The sequence below is a fragment of the Balearica regulorum genome, chromosome 1, assembly GCF_011004875.1.
Source record: "Balearica regulorum gibbericeps isolate bBalReg1 chromosome 1, bBalReg1.pri, whole genome shotgun sequence".
NCBI lineage: Eukaryota > Metazoa > Chordata > Aves > Gruiformes > Gruidae > Balearica > Balearica regulorum.
In genome coordinates, this window is record NC_046184.1 from 67,586,844 (window position 1) to 67,606,810 (window position 19,967).

The 19,967-nt window shown below is 37.7% G+C and overlaps 1 protein-coding gene across 2 annotated transcripts in view; it reads right to left on the reverse strand.

Annotated features, from left to right (window-relative positions):
- The window catches only part of KDM5A (lysine demethylase 5A), a 50,797-nt gene that overhangs the window by 22,951 nt on the left and 7,879 nt on the right, over positions 1-19,967 (reverse strand). For both annotated transcript variants that reach the window (XM_075756552.1, XM_075756542.1), the window contains exons 6-17: positions 15,689-15,794; positions 15,057-15,145; positions 11,916-12,074; positions 9,432-9,551; positions 8,378-8,536; positions 6,626-6,807; positions 4,675-4,837; positions 3,710-3,829; positions 2,277-2,471; positions 1,984-2,165; positions 1,590-1,714; positions 1,191-1,341 (exon numbers count right to left, since the gene is read on the reverse strand). In XM_075756552.1, the coding sequence (XP_075612667.1) occupies positions 1,191-1,341; positions 1,590-1,714; positions 1,984-2,165; positions 2,277-2,471; positions 3,710-3,829; positions 4,675-4,837; positions 6,626-6,807; positions 8,378-8,536; positions 9,432-9,551; positions 11,916-12,074; positions 15,057-15,145; positions 15,689-15,794 (1,751 nt within the window). The remainder of the gene's footprint in view (positions 1-1,190; positions 1,342-1,589; positions 1,715-1,983; positions 2,166-2,276; positions 2,472-3,709; positions 3,830-4,674; positions 4,838-6,625; positions 6,808-8,377; positions 8,537-9,431; positions 9,552-11,915; positions 12,075-15,056; positions 15,146-15,688; positions 15,795-19,967) is intronic.

Sequence of the window (19,967 nt, forward strand, 5' to 3'; positions counted from 1 at the left end):
TTTTATAATAGCTTTCCAATTACATCAGTTATTATACTTGGATCTGTGGTGTACCTAACATTTCAGTGTTCAAATTCAAGCAATTATGATATGCATTATGTTCTGTGTAGCAAAGTTGGGTATTATAATTAACAAATTATTTACTTTTTACTCTCTGCCTTGAGAATTCTGAAGTTACACACAAAAACTACACATGCAAAAAAAACCCCAACACCTCAACAAACTACAAAGCTGTATCTTATACTCAACAGAGGAAATTCAAGCTATAAAAGTTTACCGTACAACCACTGGCACAAGAATTACAGTCACCTGATCAAATTACTTTCTATGGGACTTTCATTCAGCACACAGAATGCATAGGAGAGAAGGAAGAACACGCTGCTGAAGGCTCATTACAGCAGAACAAGGGGACACATCCAGCAGATTGCTGGGCAGGGCCAGGGGACAGAGCAACACTGAGGCAGCCACAGGCACGCCACTACTTTGTAGCCACACATCACTGCCCCCCACGGTCCTTCCCAAGAAGTAGAAGACTGGCTCAGACTATGCACTGTTTTTGCTCTCTGTACTGCTCTGCTCCCCAAGATCCTTTTGTCCCAGTCAATGCTGGCAAGACATGTTTCCTTTGCATCTTCCAGTAACTCCACTAGCATCACAACACATTCTGCAACTTGAGAACAGCTGGCAAAATTATAAATAATTTTGAGAAAGGCTGTACCAGAAAATAGAACTATGCTTGCCTCATCAACCATAATTGGTATTTCCTACTTATCAAGCATTTTGCTTCGCAATCCAATGTTTTAATAGATTTTCCTTCCATAACTTTAAGCTATGTACTTAGCCTACTTTACCACCTAAAATAGAAACATTCATGTCAAGACTTTCATTACATTATTTCCTCTAGTTGTCGTTCCCTACAACCTTCCCACACATTCAGAGAAATACCTGATCAGCAATCAAATAAAACTTCTCCAAAGGAGAACGTTTAAGACATTCCAACCAAGTCCACTTTTTTGGCCCTTTGTGTCACACTATCTGCCTCCTCTATGTCTCAATGAGTCACAGCACTAAGAGCAGCAAATATGGACAGAAGTTAGGAGGCAGGGAGACCTCAGGGTTCTTGCATTTCCAGGTCCAATCAAGTAACAAAACGGACAGATGGAAACTGTTGAAAAAAATGCCTGTTCTACCTGTGTTTTTGCTTTTTGCTCAGAAGCAGCTGTGCTACTGAAGCACAGGTCTCCGCTTCTTTCACAGCATCTCTGAGCCTGCGGAAAAGATCATTCTCTGGATATTTCCTGTCTTCAGCATCCTCCAACATTACTCTCAGCTCGATCACATCTGTAATAACAGTACATAAATAATTTGTATGCAAAACAAAAAGAGATTTTAGACTGCTTCAAAGGCCTTCCATCAAGGTTCCAACAGGCTAGTTCAATTTGAAATGCACAATGATGAGTTGCATTACACTCTCAGATTAGCTCATTTTTTTTTTTTCCACTGAACAATACACAGTGTTTCATTAAATGAGAACACAGAACAAATGCAGGAGTTTCAGGACATCCTACTATGAACAATAGAAGTCTGACCTTTCTTGTGGTTGAGATTGGCAGACAGAGCCTCCGTAACTCTACTGACCCAAGTGTCGTAAGACTGTGCCCTAACTTTCACTCCGTAGAGCAAAGAAGGAAGGTCTTCTAGTGGGTACCGGTACCTGGAGATATGGAAGGAAAAGACAGAAAGAATATTAATGTTCATACAAAAGCCAGGATATTGCTTATATTGAGTTTTTCCAGCTACAAGGCCAGAAAGACAGAACATGTATAATACCTGCTGCCTTGGAACCAAGAAACAAGGAAAGAGGATAAAAATACTCCTTGAATAAAGGAAGAGAGAAGTGTGGCCAAATGTTGTATTTGGTCACTGGCCTCCAGCAAACTACTGGATAGGGAAGAAAAGTGGGAGGAAAAAAATCCTGCGTACCTTAGACACTTCTTCTGCATGGGACACGGACATAAATCAGATGGATGGTATAAGCATACCAGACGCTCAGGATTACAGGAACACGTAAGAGCTGACAAGAAGCACGTGGTTCTGCAAGCTGTGCACTGACGCTCATCATCTGGAACCAGTTCAAACACCTCTTCTTCAGACATCAACACGCCCTAACAAAAAAAAAAAATTAGACATTTGCTAAAAACTCTAATCCAGGTGGGGGAGAGGGGAAAGCAAAAATTCTTTTGCAAGCAAAGTAAGAGTTGTCTTTTATTACTCACCATCTGTACAACAGACTCCCTTAACCGTGTCTCTTCCTCTATCATTAGAGTCATCTCCTTGCAGACCATGGCAGCCAGCCCAACATCCAAGCACTCTGGATCTGCAGCCATCTTGAAGATCAGCTCTTCATGGGAGAAAACACAATGACGTCCTAGCCTTCGGTAATGACTCACACACTGACGCCCAATGGGAAGCTACAAAAAAACCCAACATTATCATTTTGGGAAAAGACATGTCAAGATGATTTCTTAGCTCCCATTTTCTTTCCTTTGACAAAACCTGGGAAAAAGACTGAGGCTAAGAGAGTTGTATCTTATGGGACAGAGCCAATTATAACAAATCACGTCACAGATAAGGACAAAGAGGATATCCAAGCTGGGGGGGGGGCATCTGTCATAACCTTGCGTGCCTAACTTTCAGACACAAGTTTAAGAGTTGTCCTAAGCTCTTTAATTTTACTTTACTGGAAAGAAACTGGCACCAAAAAGAAGTCATCTGGTCTGTGCCAAGGTGAATGTGCTGCCCTCTGGATATTATTATGCTCGGACATAGACATTTAACACAAGATGCCTAGAGTTAACCAAAATTGGCGTTACTCATTTTGTACCTTTTAAAGAAAAAAAAAAACCAACCAAAACACTAGATGAATTTGCTATGCAGATTTCTAGTTAAATTTTGCATAAGCAAAGGAAATTTCACATGCCTGGTGTGAGTTTAGCAGTTTTTCACAGAGGCTGTACAAAGATTACATCATGAGCACAGGAGAAAAGAACACCACTGACACATTGTCAATCCTGCAGAGAACTTCTCTGACAAATGAATAAAATTCTTTGATTAAGTACTAAAATTGCTATTTGAAGGTAACAAAAAAGAAGTCAGAGATAGATAAACTACAGATGAGATCGTAACTTCCAATTGTAAACCCTGGATAGTGATAGTACACACTTTTGACAACTTACTGAAGAATCCACATAAACTATGCTCAGGTGTGGCATGGCTATTAGAACTGATGTGATTTAAAGGTGCAATGAGCTGGCACAAAAGGAGAACAAAAGACTGTTATATGCCTACCTCCAACATTCAAATGACAACAGCAGCTCAAGACAGTACATTAATCTATATCAAATTCAGAAAGAGACAAAGAAATACTAGCTAAAGGTACCATGAGATGTCACTTTTTGATTAGCTCAATCTTTAAAAAGGAAGACCACATGCCATAGTTTCAGTTCAAAACTGCTTAAAATTACGTGCTCATCAAAATGATTTTGTTTAATGGGAACTCACATCAGTCTTTAATTGTTGTACCAGGAGCTATAAACATAAAACATGCTATGTAACATAAAAGACTCCTCTTCAGATAAGAGAGGTACTAACACTATCCTTGCAAAGGTGACCTAGCAGAGACATAGCAAACATATACAAAAGAACAGACCCAGTCAGCAGTGCAGAAGTTCACAGCTTCAGCAAAGTTATATCCCTGGTTAAATCCAGAGTGATAGGCACGAGGAAAGGTCACAACAAACTCGCCAGCACACTGATTGGTCCTGTATACCTAATACAAGTGAGGATAAAGGAAAAAAAAAAAAAAAAGAAAAAATATGAAACTTGCAACAGAGTTTAAAACATATAATTACAAGACATCTGAACACCACCTTCTTTACCTATAGAACACCACAGGCAACGTAGCTACTCCAAAAGTGGTAAGGATTGGGTCTGCCTTCTTAAAGCAAATCCTCAATTTACAAGCTTACTCAAAAAAGCTGAATACATAAGCCAACACTTGAAAATTCTCTTTATGAATCCCAAAAGGGATGTTTCTCTATCATCATTTAATCCATCGCACCACAAAGTGCAAAAGCTTCTGGAAACAGTTTATGGTTTGCTTTGTTGGGGTATTTGCCAGGGAAGCAATTTATCCTAAGACAAAAGCAAATGATAGTGACTGCTGCTTAAACATCTGCAGTCAATTACATTTGGTCAAAAAAGTATTTTGTAATGCTGAGATTTCTGCTGAACATAAGACAAGTATTTTACTGTCAAAAGATATTAAAAGCATTTCACAGACAAACTTGGTGCTATGGCAGGGTAGGCTTTTTTTTAATTAAAAATTAAATTACATACAATGTACACTTGTTCTATAAGATATTTTATGTAAGAAGCTTGGGCTTGGCACACTCACTTCTGATACAAGATAATTTAAATTTCATGGTGAGTCTAGAGGAGATTCTAGAAAATAGCTTTAAAAACATCCCATAACTAATGAATTGAATATGTAAATGTCCACTATAAAAAAAATCTTCAGAGTTATGCCAAACCATTGTTACACAAAACTGGCACAGAATGAAAAAAAGCGCATAGGAGTACTTTTGTAAAAAAAAATGCTCATGTGCTACTCACTGGTACACCATGTTCCATCAGCACATTCGGGTTCATAATAGTGACCAGCTGATGCAGGAGATCAGGCTGAGATTCAAATAGCTCAGGAGCCAATTCCTTCATCACATCCTCTAGCTGTTCTGCTGCATGAGAGGGCACACCATACCATGTCTTCGGCTCTCCCCTAACAGAACACAACCACAGTAATAAACACATTACTTGACGGAAAGCAATGGTGCCTCCCAACTGCAAATCTACCTTAAATCTAGCACCACTGTCCACACAAGCCAAATATTTTGCATATAGACACCAAAAATTTATTTAATCAACAACCATCTTCTTCAGGAAGTATCATTCTAATCTGAAAAATCATTTACACTGCAACACAATTCTGAACATACCTGACAGCAGATTTGCCATGACAAGCCTGAAGTGGAAGATAATTGTCATTTACCATGCTCTAAAGGGATAAAATGAGCAATTATTTTCCTTTAGGAAGAGGAAAGTAAGTTTAACAAATAAAACCTTGGCCATCACAGCTAATGTTTAAGAGAAGAGAGAATTACGGTACTGCTCCACTCGATTAGGCTTCGAGTAGTCCTATTTCTGAAACCAAGTGAATAGAATACCAGCTAAGCAGAAGTGGAAAGAAGAAAACACCAAACAGTGCAATGAACTATAAGCAATCCTTCTAATACACATAGCCAATTACTGCAAACCACTGGTCCACTAGATTCTTAAGACAAAAAATGCCTAATAACATGAATTAGTTAAGTATTAGGGAAGAAAGAGATCAGCAAGACTAAAACGAAACAGAAAATTACTTGAGAACACATTATTCCAGTCCTTCCAGTCTTGTTTTAACCAAAATAAACTGTAATGATCTAGTATCTATAGTGTTGAGGTTTATTTTTAAATTTTATTTTCTTAAGTACAACCAGTAGTCTGTTGAAGTATCTGAAACCGTTTACGTAGCACTATTTAACTGCATTAGTTATCTTGCCACCAACCATCCCAAAAGTTAGATGAGGCACAGTGCAGCATTTTCTGCAGGTGTTTCCTACAGGCTTCAGTGACACCTGCTGGTAGGACACAGGTAGTAACCCCCAGTTAGTTACTGTTCTGCATCTGAGCTGCTGGAATTCACCAGCTGACACAAAACCCTCCCATACTGACCCAGTTGATAGTATGCTGAGGACAATAACTGAACTCGAAACAAAATTACCCCCCCCCCCCAGCCTGTGGATCAGAGCTTACTAGCAAAGATGTTTCTCCAGAAATGTGCAATCAGTCTAAAGGCTATCAATTCACCCTTACCAGAGGTACAACAAACTTTCTATTCTGAAGAGGTGCTTCCCACAGCTTCCCCCTCCTTCCCCCCCTGCTCCATCCACTGTGACTGAGCCTGATGAACTGGGAAGACTGCAATGCAAATAGTTAATCTGTCACAATTCTTCTTTTCAAACACAAAAGCTGAACACCAGAACACTTCTAGGATTGTTCTGAAAGACAGAATTACTTTCAAATTTCTCTTCTCTTGAATAGGAGTGTTTCTGTGTATAGGTCTGCTGCTGAAGATGCCTGTGTAAGCCCTGAGGCAGCAGCCTCCATTTGCACCACGGGTGGCATACCAACTTCAAATCACAAAGCAGTGAACCACTGACCTGTAACTCAGTTCAAAACCAAAAGATTTCTTAGAAAAGATGTGAGCCTTTAAAGCATGATTTTACAGTGACACTGGATTTTTGGCACCACAAGAATATTTAATCAGTTAATGAAAAACACTGAAGTGCCTTAAACGGTATCTGTATTTGCTTTTAATCAGCCTCAGCTAAGAATACGGTCCACTCATCCCATTTAGCTTTTTGGTTAAAAACATCAACAGCATGCGTAGGCGTTTTCAAGTAGAACTACAAATTTGCTAACAGCAAACAGGGCAGCGTAAGGTAAATGCACAAAGGAGAGCCCATACCAATGCAGGTAGTTGATGGAATAGCTCCAGTGATCTTCAATATGCCAGCAAAATGAGGAGAAGCACATCCCTACATACAGCCAAGGCACCTTCATGCCAGAGATATCTGCATTGATGTGAGCAAGGACTGATTGTTCTAGAATTGGCATGTTATTCAAGTTCCAACCAGAAAGCGCATAATCCTGCCAAAAAAGGAGAAAATTCTGAGTAAGTTAGAAGAATATAAGGACACTAACTCCAGAAAAAGAAAGTACAAAGGAAGAGATGAGTCTATCCATTTCTATAGTAGACAGTGGGTAATATTGTGCAACAATGAAGCACTGAACCTAGGAAATAATTCCTTAATTACCTTGGCAATTAATCAGACTAAGATTTAAGGCTAGTCCTAGTATTTCAACATACATAGCCCATCTTCTTTGGATCAAGGTTTATATCTTAGGTTTTGATCTTTTCCCCCCAAGTTTATAGGTTTCATGCTTTCCTGGTGGAACAAAATACCAGCAACACTAGTAGAAGAACAAAAGATAAAAGTCTTCAATAAAATAGGATAACTTAAGATTGTAAACAACGCAGTGAATCTTATGTTATTATTTCAGCTTTTTTAAGACTTGCTTTATTGCACTGCAGTTTATCTTGATGATCTTTATGTATTACTTTAGAAAGTTTTCTCAAGAGAAGAAATTCCTACACACTCATTTCTGAGCAGGCAGCATCACCAGTTAAGCAATCCCACCTTTACTTTCAAATACACAGTTTGTACAAAAAATGAGAATCGAAATAGACTGCCTTAAAAACTCACTACTTTTCAGTCTACTTTCCACCTTAAAAAAAAGCTGCTAGCACAGATTCACAGTCATTTTAGGCATATCCTACAGTTGCCGAAAGGACTGGCCACTGCTTCAGCTCAGCCAGACATTCCTGCTGTTTCCTTTGCTCTGACACTATAAAGACTATGCAGTTGAGTCAGATGACTTAAGTCATCTGGCTAGAAAATATTTTTTAAATTATTACTTTCATACAAATAGATAAACAATCAGTTCTGACTCACTAAGCACCTACACAATCACTGCATAGTGGTACAGGTAGGAAGGTGCAGGTATGGGTGGAAGACAATAGTGAGCAGTATAAATTGATTTGGGGCTGTGTCATCACAAAACCACACCTTTACTCTCGTTTCCTTTGAATGTAAACATATAAGCAGTCAGAAAATTTATATGTTACAGTAAGGTCTGAAGAAAAATAGGTAATATACTTACCAGATGTTCTTTATAAATTTTTCTGTAACAAGATGCTGTATCTACATCTTTTCATTCTTACACCATGCACAGTCAGAGAAACAAGCTAAATCCAATTAGTTTGTTTTACCTATTATGAACCTCCTAAGAAGGTTAGAATCATGTTTCTGTAGCTAACTCCGTAACAAAAAAGGTTCGAACAAGAAAGAAAAAAAAATAATCTTATCAGCCTCATACTCAGACATACGGTAACAACTCACACATCTTTGCCTGCTAAGGTTAAGTGATACAAAACAGATGACACTTAAATCACGAAGAGCAGCTTAGCTATCAGCAACCAGATCTGTAAAAGAACCTAAAATATCAGTCATGCCCTGCTGAAAAGGAAGGTTAAGTGTATGCAAAAGCCTTAAGCAATTTCTTAATGAAAAAAAATCCACGCTGATTTCCGACCTGCATAATGTGAAATCTTATGCAGAGTAAAGAATGGAGTCAGTTCGCATATCCTGTTCCTCACCTCCTCCTCTGGCATCAGTTTTCGCCGGCCATCCTTCACTGGGAAGCCACTTCCAAAGTCCTTGGATGAGATATCAGCCCCATATTCCACAATGACATCTTCTTCTATGCTGCTCACCAATCGCCAGAATTCTTTTTCTACGAGCTCAGTGGGAACCATCTGAAAGCAGAAAAGATGTTAGGGTATGTGCAGATAAGATCCAACATAAAAGTTATCATTCAAGCAATAAATCATTACTAATCCCCCATGAATTTTCAAACACAAGGCCACTCCCTCTCTGTTTCATCTCTTCAAAGTCATAGTTTGGTCTGTATTCCTTAGCAGTGGCTGTAACAGAAATAGGATGCCACATCATAAGGGATGGAATGAACAAAAAAGATGGGGTTATTATTTGTAAAAGAAGCTTTGCTCCTAGCTTTGCTCCATGTCCCAAAGTCATATCATAAATGTGAGTCCTTAAAAGATAGAAGTTTTAGCAAGAATGCCCATTAATTACCAAAGAACCCTGAGAGGAGAAGGAACTTGGTGCTACATGCAGTCTACAGGACAGTGGAATCATGGAAGTGTGCCAAAGCACAAATGTCAGTTTTAAAAATGCTGCCGAGATGCAGAACAAAAAACCCTCTGATTATGAGACAGACTCAGCCTGTTGACTTGTCTACAAGAAAAGACTGTAATAGGGAGGAAAACAATGATTTATCCTCTGAACAAACTGAATGAAGACAAAAGCCAGAGGAAGGGCAGGAAAAAGACTCCTTTGCCAAACAAGAACAAGATACTCGGTACAATTAATCAAAAAGGGCACGAACTTAACTAGAGTACGGCCAATAAGATATATCCTAACAAGCAATAAAGTGATCTATCCATCACAGAAAAATGGTGAAATGAAATTGAAATGAGACCAGATGCCAGAAAACTAATTCATTTGTTTACATGTTTGAAGCTTATGGTACCTCTTTAAACAAAGCTAAGATGCCTTCACAAAAATTCAGGATCAATTGAAACCTCTTCTCTTTGTCCCCTGCAAGGAATCGCAACAAAAGTTGAAACTCACATGGACCGGCATGTTGAAATAATCAGACTTGAAGTTATCAGCCATTTCACCAAAGCTCTGGAGAGTATACTCCCTGACAGCTTGTTCAAATCCAAAGGCCTCACGGGGTTTGTTGCATTCCTAGGAGACAGAACATAAAAATATTGTTCCCTGCAGCAGACTATGACACAGTTACGTTTTAAGCAAAAAACCCCTAGTGTCCATCTGAGTCCTTACCAAACACAGTAAGCTATCAGTTTTGAGTGCTTTTCTCAGCTGAGGAAGTCCTACCACAACGGAAACAGAACAGAATTAATTGTACAGAAGCTAATCTAACATGGTAAACCCCAATGCTACGCACTTCTGCTTTCCTGTCCAAAACTAAGTTTCACCATCTACTGCTGTCAGACACAGCTTTGACCACCGTAAGGCATTTCTTAGACTGGGTTCAAGCACCTGCAGAATAACCGCACAGGAACAAACCCTGCAAGTGCTTCAGTCTTATCAAGTCAGCAAATCATCAACTGATTTGGCACTGCGAAAGTACATAGAAGGAAAGAGGAAGAAGGAAATTAAAACAATGCAGCACAGCTAACAACAGACATGGTCCATCTGACAGATAACCTTCAAGTCTTCCACTGTTCTATCCCCATCCATCCCAAGAGTGCAAAAAATACTAGTTCACATTTCCGATATGCTCCTCACCCATTTCTACAGTGTCCTTTTCAGCCTCTGTGTTTCTGACACAGCGTTTGTATATCCAAGACATATTTGAACACAAACATGGCAGATTTATCTGACAGTCATAAAGAAACAGGACTAGAAAGAAATTCAAGAGATCAGTAGTTTCTTTTTCTTCAAGAGGAACCATCCTTAGACTATGCCCAACATTTATCACAGTAGTTCTTAAATGGAGCCTGCAACAAAGAATCTACAACATCTGTAAACACTGTCAATATTGACCTGAATATATATAAAGAGTCCTTACCCTGTTCTTCCTAGCTTCTGTTCCAGCACCCTGCTGTTAACATTACATTAAGCATCTGTGCACAATTAACATTTAAAGTAAAAACTGAGGCAAAAAGCATTACTGAGCATTTCAAACATCTTTCTGCTGTTGTTTACTCTCTGTTACATAACAGCTATGTTTTCTCCCTTTTTCCTCTTTCTTTCAATATATTTCCAGAATTTTTCAAGTACTTTCTGCATCATTTGCTAGTAACAACTTATCTGGCACCTTAACTTTTCTGATTGTGTCCCTACATTTTTTCCTTGGGAATAACATATCCCTGCTTATAGTAGTAGTAGTACTGAAATTTCTTCTGAGTTGCCACATTCCTAAATGACTGCAGTCACTGTATTTACTACCATATTCTCTAAATTACCTCCACAATGGATTACTGTAGTTTGCTAATACTCCTTTATTGCTATCTCTTAAGGTAACAATAAACAAACAGCTTAATCCACCCTGTGAGCAGCAGCCCAAAGGGTTAGTTGCAGCTTTTCCCTTGCCTGTAACTATAAATTTCCACTTCTCTCACAACAGCATTTGTCTCAGTTCATCTGACAATCTAATCTCTCTTCATGAAGTGTTAGAGAGCAACAAGCTGATCCACCTCATTATGTGGCTGCACAACCACTATTACACCACCATAAAGAAAACAGCAGAAGCCCACAGCGGGAAGGGTGTGGGGGGAAATGGGCACATACACATGTGTGTGCAACTACCCCTTTTGGAAAAAACACCTTTTAAAAAGTTAAAGCCAGTCATAAAATTACAGATTTAGAAACAGTAAGCTTTCTTCCTCTGAATCCTACATCTACAAATTTCCTAAGCTTGCAAAATTTGTTTTCTTAAGACAAATACCAAGCCAATCAAATGATGTTCGCTACCTTTAAGCTGTCGATCAGTCATCTCTTGCAACATGGTAGCTCTTCTTTTTTGAACAATGAAATTCAACTAGCTTCCACTTTTGGAGCCTCAACAGTTCCTTTTTTAGCCTAACCCAAATCTAAAATAGCTACAAATTTTTGTTTTAGTTCTTTCACTTTCTGCTACAAGCTATTCTGAACACCACCAAAATGACTTCTCAATAATCAAAGCTCCCTGTTATGCCCAAATCACATACTTTGATTACTTCATAGTTTACAAAATGTCTCATCGTTATGATGTAACATCTATCACAACCCTACTTCTCACCCTAATTTCCCACTACCAGCTTATCAAATTGAGTTTCAGCTCTTAGTATACAAAGGCCAAAGTTTTAGCTGTCAGATGGCTGTATAATAAACAAATGTTATGCCCAAGCTCTAGGAGGAACATTTCTCTCTCCTTATGGCTCATCAACCCAGAACAGCTGGAGATTCACAGCTCATCTTGACAATATTCCAAACAAAACTACAGCTTCTACCCAGATGGAACAGCACTGAGCTGAACTGCTGCTCTTCTGATCTTTCCAGGAATACAAGTATACATACAAAGTTTGAGTAGTTCTTGAACTGTACCTCGGCAACGCACTTTGGACACCTCCAGTCACCTTTGGGCACATCAGGTAAAGGAGGAATCAAGCAAAAAGTGTGATAGCTGTCATCACATCCATCACACAGTAGCAGTTTGTCCTCATTATTTCCTCTGCCACAGAATAAGCAAACATAGAGATCAACCTGTGGAGAAAAAAAGAAGTTACAAAAAGTTTCCTTATCCAGAACCTGCCTTCCTTAAACAAAGGGACAAAGGATGTAATCCTAAAGTCCGATATATGAACATCAACGCAGTCCCCTCTCGTTTTCAAGATGCATTGATAATGAACGATCATGCTTCAATTTCTCAAAGCAGTAATACGTGGGAAGCAGGGGGACTTAGGGCACTGCAAAATAACTATCCCATTCAGGTGGACAAATGTTTTCTATATAACTCAAAAGTAGCATCTCATTTACATTACTCTGAGGCAAAAGAGTAGGTTACAGTTTTTAGAACTTCATGCTCTTCCTCTCTTTGGGCCTCTCTCATGGGAAACAATTCAAATTAAATCCCTACAAAGAGCACACAGCTGAGGAATCTGTCCAAAAACTATTTCAGAAACATACATGCCATCACTTGCAACAGTACGGTGATTATCTTTGTAATGGAAAAGAAGAGGTAAGAAAACCCACAAACCTACAGATTTCAATCTAAAAATCCAAGGGGAAGGGAAGAAAACTGCATGTAAAGGTACCGAGTTCGTTCTCATTCTTTCCAACATAAAGGATAAAAAACTCCAAATGATAACAGAGTATTAATCCCAATACAATAGCAAACAATTTTTGCAGGTGTCTGTCCAAGATAATCTCTCTACAAGAACAACACTCACTGGGAGATATTCTCAGGGACCAAAGAGAAAACAGTATCAATACGTTTCAAATTTTTTTGCTGTTGCTTCCAAAGGACTTTTAATTTAATATAAACATTTAATACAGTACTGAAGATCTGTAACAATCTAAATGAAGAAACTGTGTATTACTTTATCACAGCTAAAAATTATCTTATGTATAAATTTTTAACAACAACATGAACTTCATGAATAACACTTGCTCTAAATTTCTGCTACAACTCCTGTCAGTCACTGGGCAACTCAGGCGATGTGTATTTCCTTCATTAAGCTCAAAATAACACCAGAACTAGTGGGGGTGTTTTCTGGGGAGTTGTTATTCTCATCAAGACATCACAAAACCACGTGCTTTTCAGCTGATTAGGTTTGCACAGTTGTGTTAAATACTTGATGTCAACCCCATTTTGGTTACACAAGTCTAGTTAAGTATGCAACTTCCTAGCTATGCAATAATGTACTAAAGATTGCTCAGATTTCTTAAGAAACAATTTTCAAAAATAATGCAGTTCTATTAAGAGACATATGATTTTCCCCTTTTTATAAAAATTCACGCACTCACCCTCATGGAATATCCTGTCTGTCTAAAACACCAAACTAGTTGCTTTCATTGCAAGTATATAAAACGGAGGGAGGGTACCTTAGCAGACATTTTCAGGTTCTCTCCCCAAAGCTAAAAACGCATGAAAATGCCATTTGTAAGAAGCAGCTATTCTGTGATAGTGAATAGTTACCTATCACTGATAATACCTTCTTCTCTCCTAATTCATATTAACATATGCAATCTTTTTTACGTCAGTCCAAGCGACAATTTGTCAAATACAAAGACTGCATTGAAATACATATTCACAACAAGCAGATCTGTGATTACACAATACCCACAAATAAGCCTCCTAGCCACGTAACACAACACAGTAAGAGTATGATAATATATAACTATATTTATCAGGGAGAGAGAATAAAAATAGAAAGGTATATGTTATTTCAGTTAGCATTTCACATCGATGAAATTTCACATTTCATAAAACGATAAATAAATAAGGGAGAAGTGTAAACAAATCTGCAGCACGGTATTTTTTAGACAAAAGTTATTTAAGGCTAATGTATCACCTGTGCACCTCAAAGACTGCCTGCCTTGAAGATTTCTCATTCAAGTATAAAAAAACATGTGGAACCAAATGGTACTAAGTCACAGAATTTCACAAGATTACAGTTACAGGAATGCAGTTCCAAAATAGAAGTTCTGCTGCTACAGTATTTTCATTTTCTCTTATAAATAGGAGTAAATGGAAAGAGTAAACAAATACAGTTTTCTACAAAGAAACAGAGACTAGACAAAATATTTTTAAATTAAAGCATACTTAAACAAAATGGTCACAACACACAGCCTAAGAACACCGTATACTCAGTAGTACTACTACAATTTAAAAAGTGTCACATAAATTCTGTATTAGCCGCAATGGCACAATGATCTGTTTTTTAAATATCCAATTTCTCCCACTTTTTTTTTCCCCCAGGAGGCATTTCCACATATAAAAATATGATCACTAGAGGCTTTCAGTTGCCGTGGCCTTCTATGCTTAAAATTTAAAATAAGGTCTTGTAAGTGTGCTCAGGCTAAGAAAAAAAGAATAGCTGAATTATTACTGAAGAGTCTAATTTTTAAGACATTAAAAGCATGCATCTTCATTCATGGTTGTGTACACATGCTAAAATAGGACATTTTAAAAGTAAAAAGTCATGCGCTATGAAAGACACTACGAACTATACACTGCTTTTCCACGGTCAAACATCAAGTGTGCTAAACATTTCATTTTTTCCCTTAGGGGTTTCACTTGTATAGACTTGTATAACGACTACTTTAAACTCAAAACAGAAAAGACATTAAAGCCAGAATTGCTAAAAAACCAAACTCCTGAAGTAGTGGAGCACCTCGAAACATCTTTTAAGGAAGAGAAGTAGTATTATAATTGTTCTACAAAGGGGAGCTCAAATAGAAAGTGAGCTACTGAAGGGATGCAAGAAGCGTGTGGCAAAGCAAGCCCTCAAACCCATGACCAGCAAGTACCTTCATGTTGAAACACTCTTCCTGTCCAAAAGATTAAACCAGAAACCTACAGCACAGATTATTTTTCAAAATACTGTTCATTCTTCCCATAACTGCTGCCATTATAGATCCATTCATCTATTTGTGAGTGGGTGGAGGGGTGTTAAAAAAAAAATCTTAGTTAATCAATGAATTTCTTCTTATCAGAAATCACAGCAAAGGAATCAAACTTACAAAGTTGACAGAAAGAGTTCCTTTGCGCTGCCTCATCTGCATTCCAAATGCTTCTGATCTGGTTCCCTTGCGTCTTCGTGTCACCTCATCTTGAAGTAAAATAAATGTTATTAATATCACGTCAAGATAGACTTAACTTGCAAAACCAACACAGATGTCCACCGTGGTACCCTGCCTTTTGTATCAGAAACTATCTGACAGTCCAAAGAAAGCAAAAATGCTTTGTTATACCTGGCCAATCTAAAATAGACAGGGATTAGGAAAACATATTTATTTTGTTTATCCTCACATGTGATCTCAATTCCTTCACAAAACAGAGTGAATTACACTCATAATTTGTGCACTTAGCTGGCAGGATCAGCTTCAGTACTGTCAAATCCTGTTTTCCAGTCACTCAGTTCATGCAACAGCTGCTTAACTGTTATTGTTACTATATAACACATAGAGGTGAAATTATGCCAAGTTACAAGAAGCACCCTGTAAATCTCTCTCATGAATGAAAGCCTAGAATACTTAGCTTTCTTTTTCCAGTTATAATGATTTGCTTACTTCTTGATGTTGTCTCTAGAGACACGCAGAAAGATTTAACAGCCTCATTACTTTACAGAGCGATGAGCCCAAGATTTAATTACCCTCTTTATCCTTTGTTCCCAATGCCAGTCCCATCATCTTGGGTCCAGCTCCAAAGATCTGCAGCTTCTTCAGTTCAGTATTTCTACTCATTTCTCCTGCCTCCGCCTAAAAATAAAAACAAAGACCGTATCAGCACAAACCATCAGTATTTCCCCTCCAGGTCTCTTCATAATTTGTTTACATTCCACTTTCTCACAACATCAGCTTATCAAAAGAAACAAAGGCATGAAAAGACACACTTTTCTGTTCCTAAAGCCAATGAACAAATGCATATGGAATAAAAGACAGCATTTTTGTCCCAACTTTCCAAATTATTTCCCATTTAGGATTACAGATAAACTACAAAGTCATGTATACTGCAAATAAGAGAACTAGGTTTGACATTTAGCAAAAATAAATCAGAAGAATGCCACAGCAGTATTTTCCAAAGTCACCATAGTTTAGTCAAGTGCTTGGATGTTAACAACTACACTGTTTCAACAGGATTTTTTATCTGCTTCCTTGAGTAGACACATACACATGACACTAATGAGTTCCAACCTACTCTAATTCCTTAAGCTTGGCTGCTCCTGGATTTATTTGTGATGAAATGTTATAACTCTTGAATCACAACTACTCACAGTACCCTTGCAACCTCAGAATCAGAAATGAAAAGACCCATTAGGAGACAACTCCGTCCCCCTGCCAGTGCTGTTTCCTGAAGTGTTCTGTTCAACTGAACTTCTTCCTGTTTCCCGTTACTCACCTACCTCATTTTCCCACATCATTGCCACTAACCTAAGAGCAAAAAGAACCTCCATTTTCTGTTTTTATCTGCAATGCAATCACCTTGGTATTTTCCTTTATGTTGCCTCCTTATATTTTGAAAACCCCTTCTAAGCTGATATAGAAGGCCACTAAATTCTCATTTGCAATCTTCCTCCTGAAATTCACTCATCTTAAAAGACCTCAGCAAATCTAATTCCAACAAGGTTATATTCAAGTAACTTCCTGGAGATGCTTCACCTATTATTTTCCACAGATTTATAGCCTGATATATCATGCATGAAATAAGCTCCCTTGCATTCAGTTTTTAATCAACAAACAAACAAAAAAAACCCCAAGTTAAAATACACTTGCAATAAAGCTAAAAGAAAGATGACAATTTCCATTTATCCAGTCTAAATCAGTTGTTTTTCCTGCTTCCAGAACACATTAGAAGAGATATTGTTTCCTAGGCATTATTACTCTAAGGAATTTTTGGTGATATTTAGAATCCCTGTTCCCACTGAACTGTGTATGCAGTACGCTAACCGACAGTTTTCCAAACTATTTTGATATTCTAATTTTGAACATTTATGAATCTTATGTTGCTATTAAATTATTTTCACTTCAAATATATGTTACTAACTTTGTAAGCTCACTGTGAACTGGCATTTTTTTCCCCATAAATTCCTCACTTTTTGGCTAACAAGCAATATAGACACACTGACTTTTTTTGCTGCACCGGAAAGCCTACCACCTGGAGGCTTCATAGTCCCTCAGTTCCCATTTCAAATTCATTAACAGTTCATCCATTCTCTCAACTAACAGAACCTGACAGAATCAACTCGCATCACATTTCTCAGCACAGTACAATTTCCCATCATTTCAGCAACATTTATGAATGATGTCCACAATTTCTCTTTCCCGCTATTGTCACCCAGGATAATTTTCTCAATGATACCTGAAAAATAATTTTACTATTGTATTTACTAAAATTAAATCATTAACATGCAGCAACCTCTCTTCAGTTTTATAGCTTTGTTTAAAAATGCATTGCCTAAATATATTTTCGTAACTCCATCGCCCAGATTTACTTGGATTCCTCTAAACCCAAGTGGATGCAATTCATTCATGCTCAGGTCAGAAAGCTACACAGTTTTCAAAAAGAACAGGTTGCATATTGATACGCAGATGTTTTTTTTAAAATCAGATTCCTATATAACCTTCTGAACACTGCCAGGATATTGACAGTTTAAGGTGTGAATACCCAAAGCATTCAGCAAGCCTCAATAAGTAGTCTTTCTGTGGTGTACTTTAAGACTGTATGAAAACACCAGACTCAAAACTGTGAATGCATAGAAGAAATATTGCATTTCTTGCCATTTTCTCACTGCTAACAACACAAAACTTTATCACACCTTTGCATTATACTTTTTTCCATATAATTGAGATGAACTTGATTAAACTGTGATTGTATTCTCAGCTCCTTGTTTTCCTGAAGGATGCAGATATATTTTTGGTTTTTTTACCTTCTCAACTAAAGTACAACACAAAGGCCTTTCTTGTACATGGGCAAATCCTAATGACATGATCCAGTTACACTGGATACATACACTATCTTTTTCTGTTGTCCTACTCTTATCAACTTTGAAACATTTGCATCCCCACCCCTCCTCTGCACAAAAGCAGAATAGTTACAACCAAGAATCAAAATATTTACATATTTGGGGCATTTGTCAGCATCTCCCAGAGTTCTTTTGTTTCACACAATTATTCTCATAGAAGGAAATTTTAAAAAAGGTAAGCTTATTTTATTAATTTTGTTATTCTGCAATCAATCAAATTTGTAAAAGAAACCTGAAAGCAGATATACTACTTAGACTTGGGTTAGATTTTTCAGAAAATTCTCTGGATGTTAACATCCTTTGAAAAGATAGTATTTCATTACCTTTTTTTCCAGTAATGTATTTCTCTACCAGAAATCATCATGACATAACTTCACTAGACAAATCCTTTGCCAGTTAAAATACACTCTAACACATCTTCTGTGAAGACAGACTTTTCTAAGAAAGAACTGTCCCAAATTTAACCTTTCCTTAAGGATATTCTCTTTTCCTAATCAGAATTCACTCTACTTTTTGTTGTCTTTTTCTTTATAAGCTTTTACTAATTCAGTTGCCCTTCTCTGTTTTTTTGATTTGTGATAGCTTTCTTCAGAGAAAAGGGAAAGACGATGAAGCATGAAGTTTACTTTTTGGGCAGAATCTCTCATCACCAAATTATCCTCTTCCTATTCAGAGACAATGTATTCGACTGACACTTGATTGTAGTGTCCAAAGATTCCCAACTCATCTTTCACAAAGGAGAATTCTCATTCTCTATTCTCTTTAATTTTCCACTTTCTCTAAAAATTCAAAAATCTGCTTTTTGAAGGTCTGCCATCCCCTTCTACTGCTGAGGATCTTTGTTTATTTCAGTAATTTCTGATTACTATCTTTATGCTTTTTTATTCATCACCCGTTCTTAGGTAAGCTACCTGCAAGAAGATGATGTAGATCATTTTGGAAAGTACTTTTAGCACTTGGAAGAAATCTACTGAGATGCAGAGGTCAGTGTAGTTATCCATGCTCACTACTCAGGCATTGGACGACTAAGCACAGTACACACAAATCATTCAGAAGTTTCAGCTAGAGCAGAATGACATTTATTCAGCAGGTTTTTACATTACTTTCATATTACTCTGAAGACTATCTAGACAATCTCTGGTACAATTCCTGGTAATCACTTCACACAGAGTCCTGTTTACAACAAGGAGGTACACTGAAATCTGGAACAATTTCTCAGCATTCCCCAGATATTTACACTTCTACCATTTGAGGGTACTAAGGACAAATCTCTGTTTCTGAATACAGTTCCAGACTCGACTTAAGAGTTACACGTAGCTTCCAACAGAGCCAAAAAGTAGTTCTCCTAGCTATGCAAGTAGGTTGAGTTTTTCCTGCATTAAAGAAGTCATTTCAGCCATTTTAATAACTGTAATGCTTAGAAGACAGCATGGCCAGAAGCCTAATAAAAGGCACATATGTATTTACTTTTTGCAGATGATCCAAGTAAAACCACCTCTCTCATTTCTGAAATGTAGCCCCTTTAAATGACATGAAGCAGCTATACTGTGCCAGGATCACCACAGAATCATTTTTTCCAGTAAGGAGAAATGAGAAGTACCATTACTCTACTGAAATCAGCAGGAGAAAAGATCCCACAGGATCCTAATAACATAGTGACACTTTTATATCATGTATGATAAAAAGGTCATACTGGCATTATCCCACAAGATTTGCTCAAATCCAGAGTAGAATTACACAATGAATGACTGCTTCGGTTCCTGCAGCATTCTCAGTTTTTCTGGATAGCTCACTAACAACACATGATTTGAGAGATCTGGTAAGATCACAGCCTGGGACTGCTTGTGAGATGCATTGTTACATGGCTACGACAAATAATATCAAGTCAGCTTCAGTAAGTTGAGAAAAC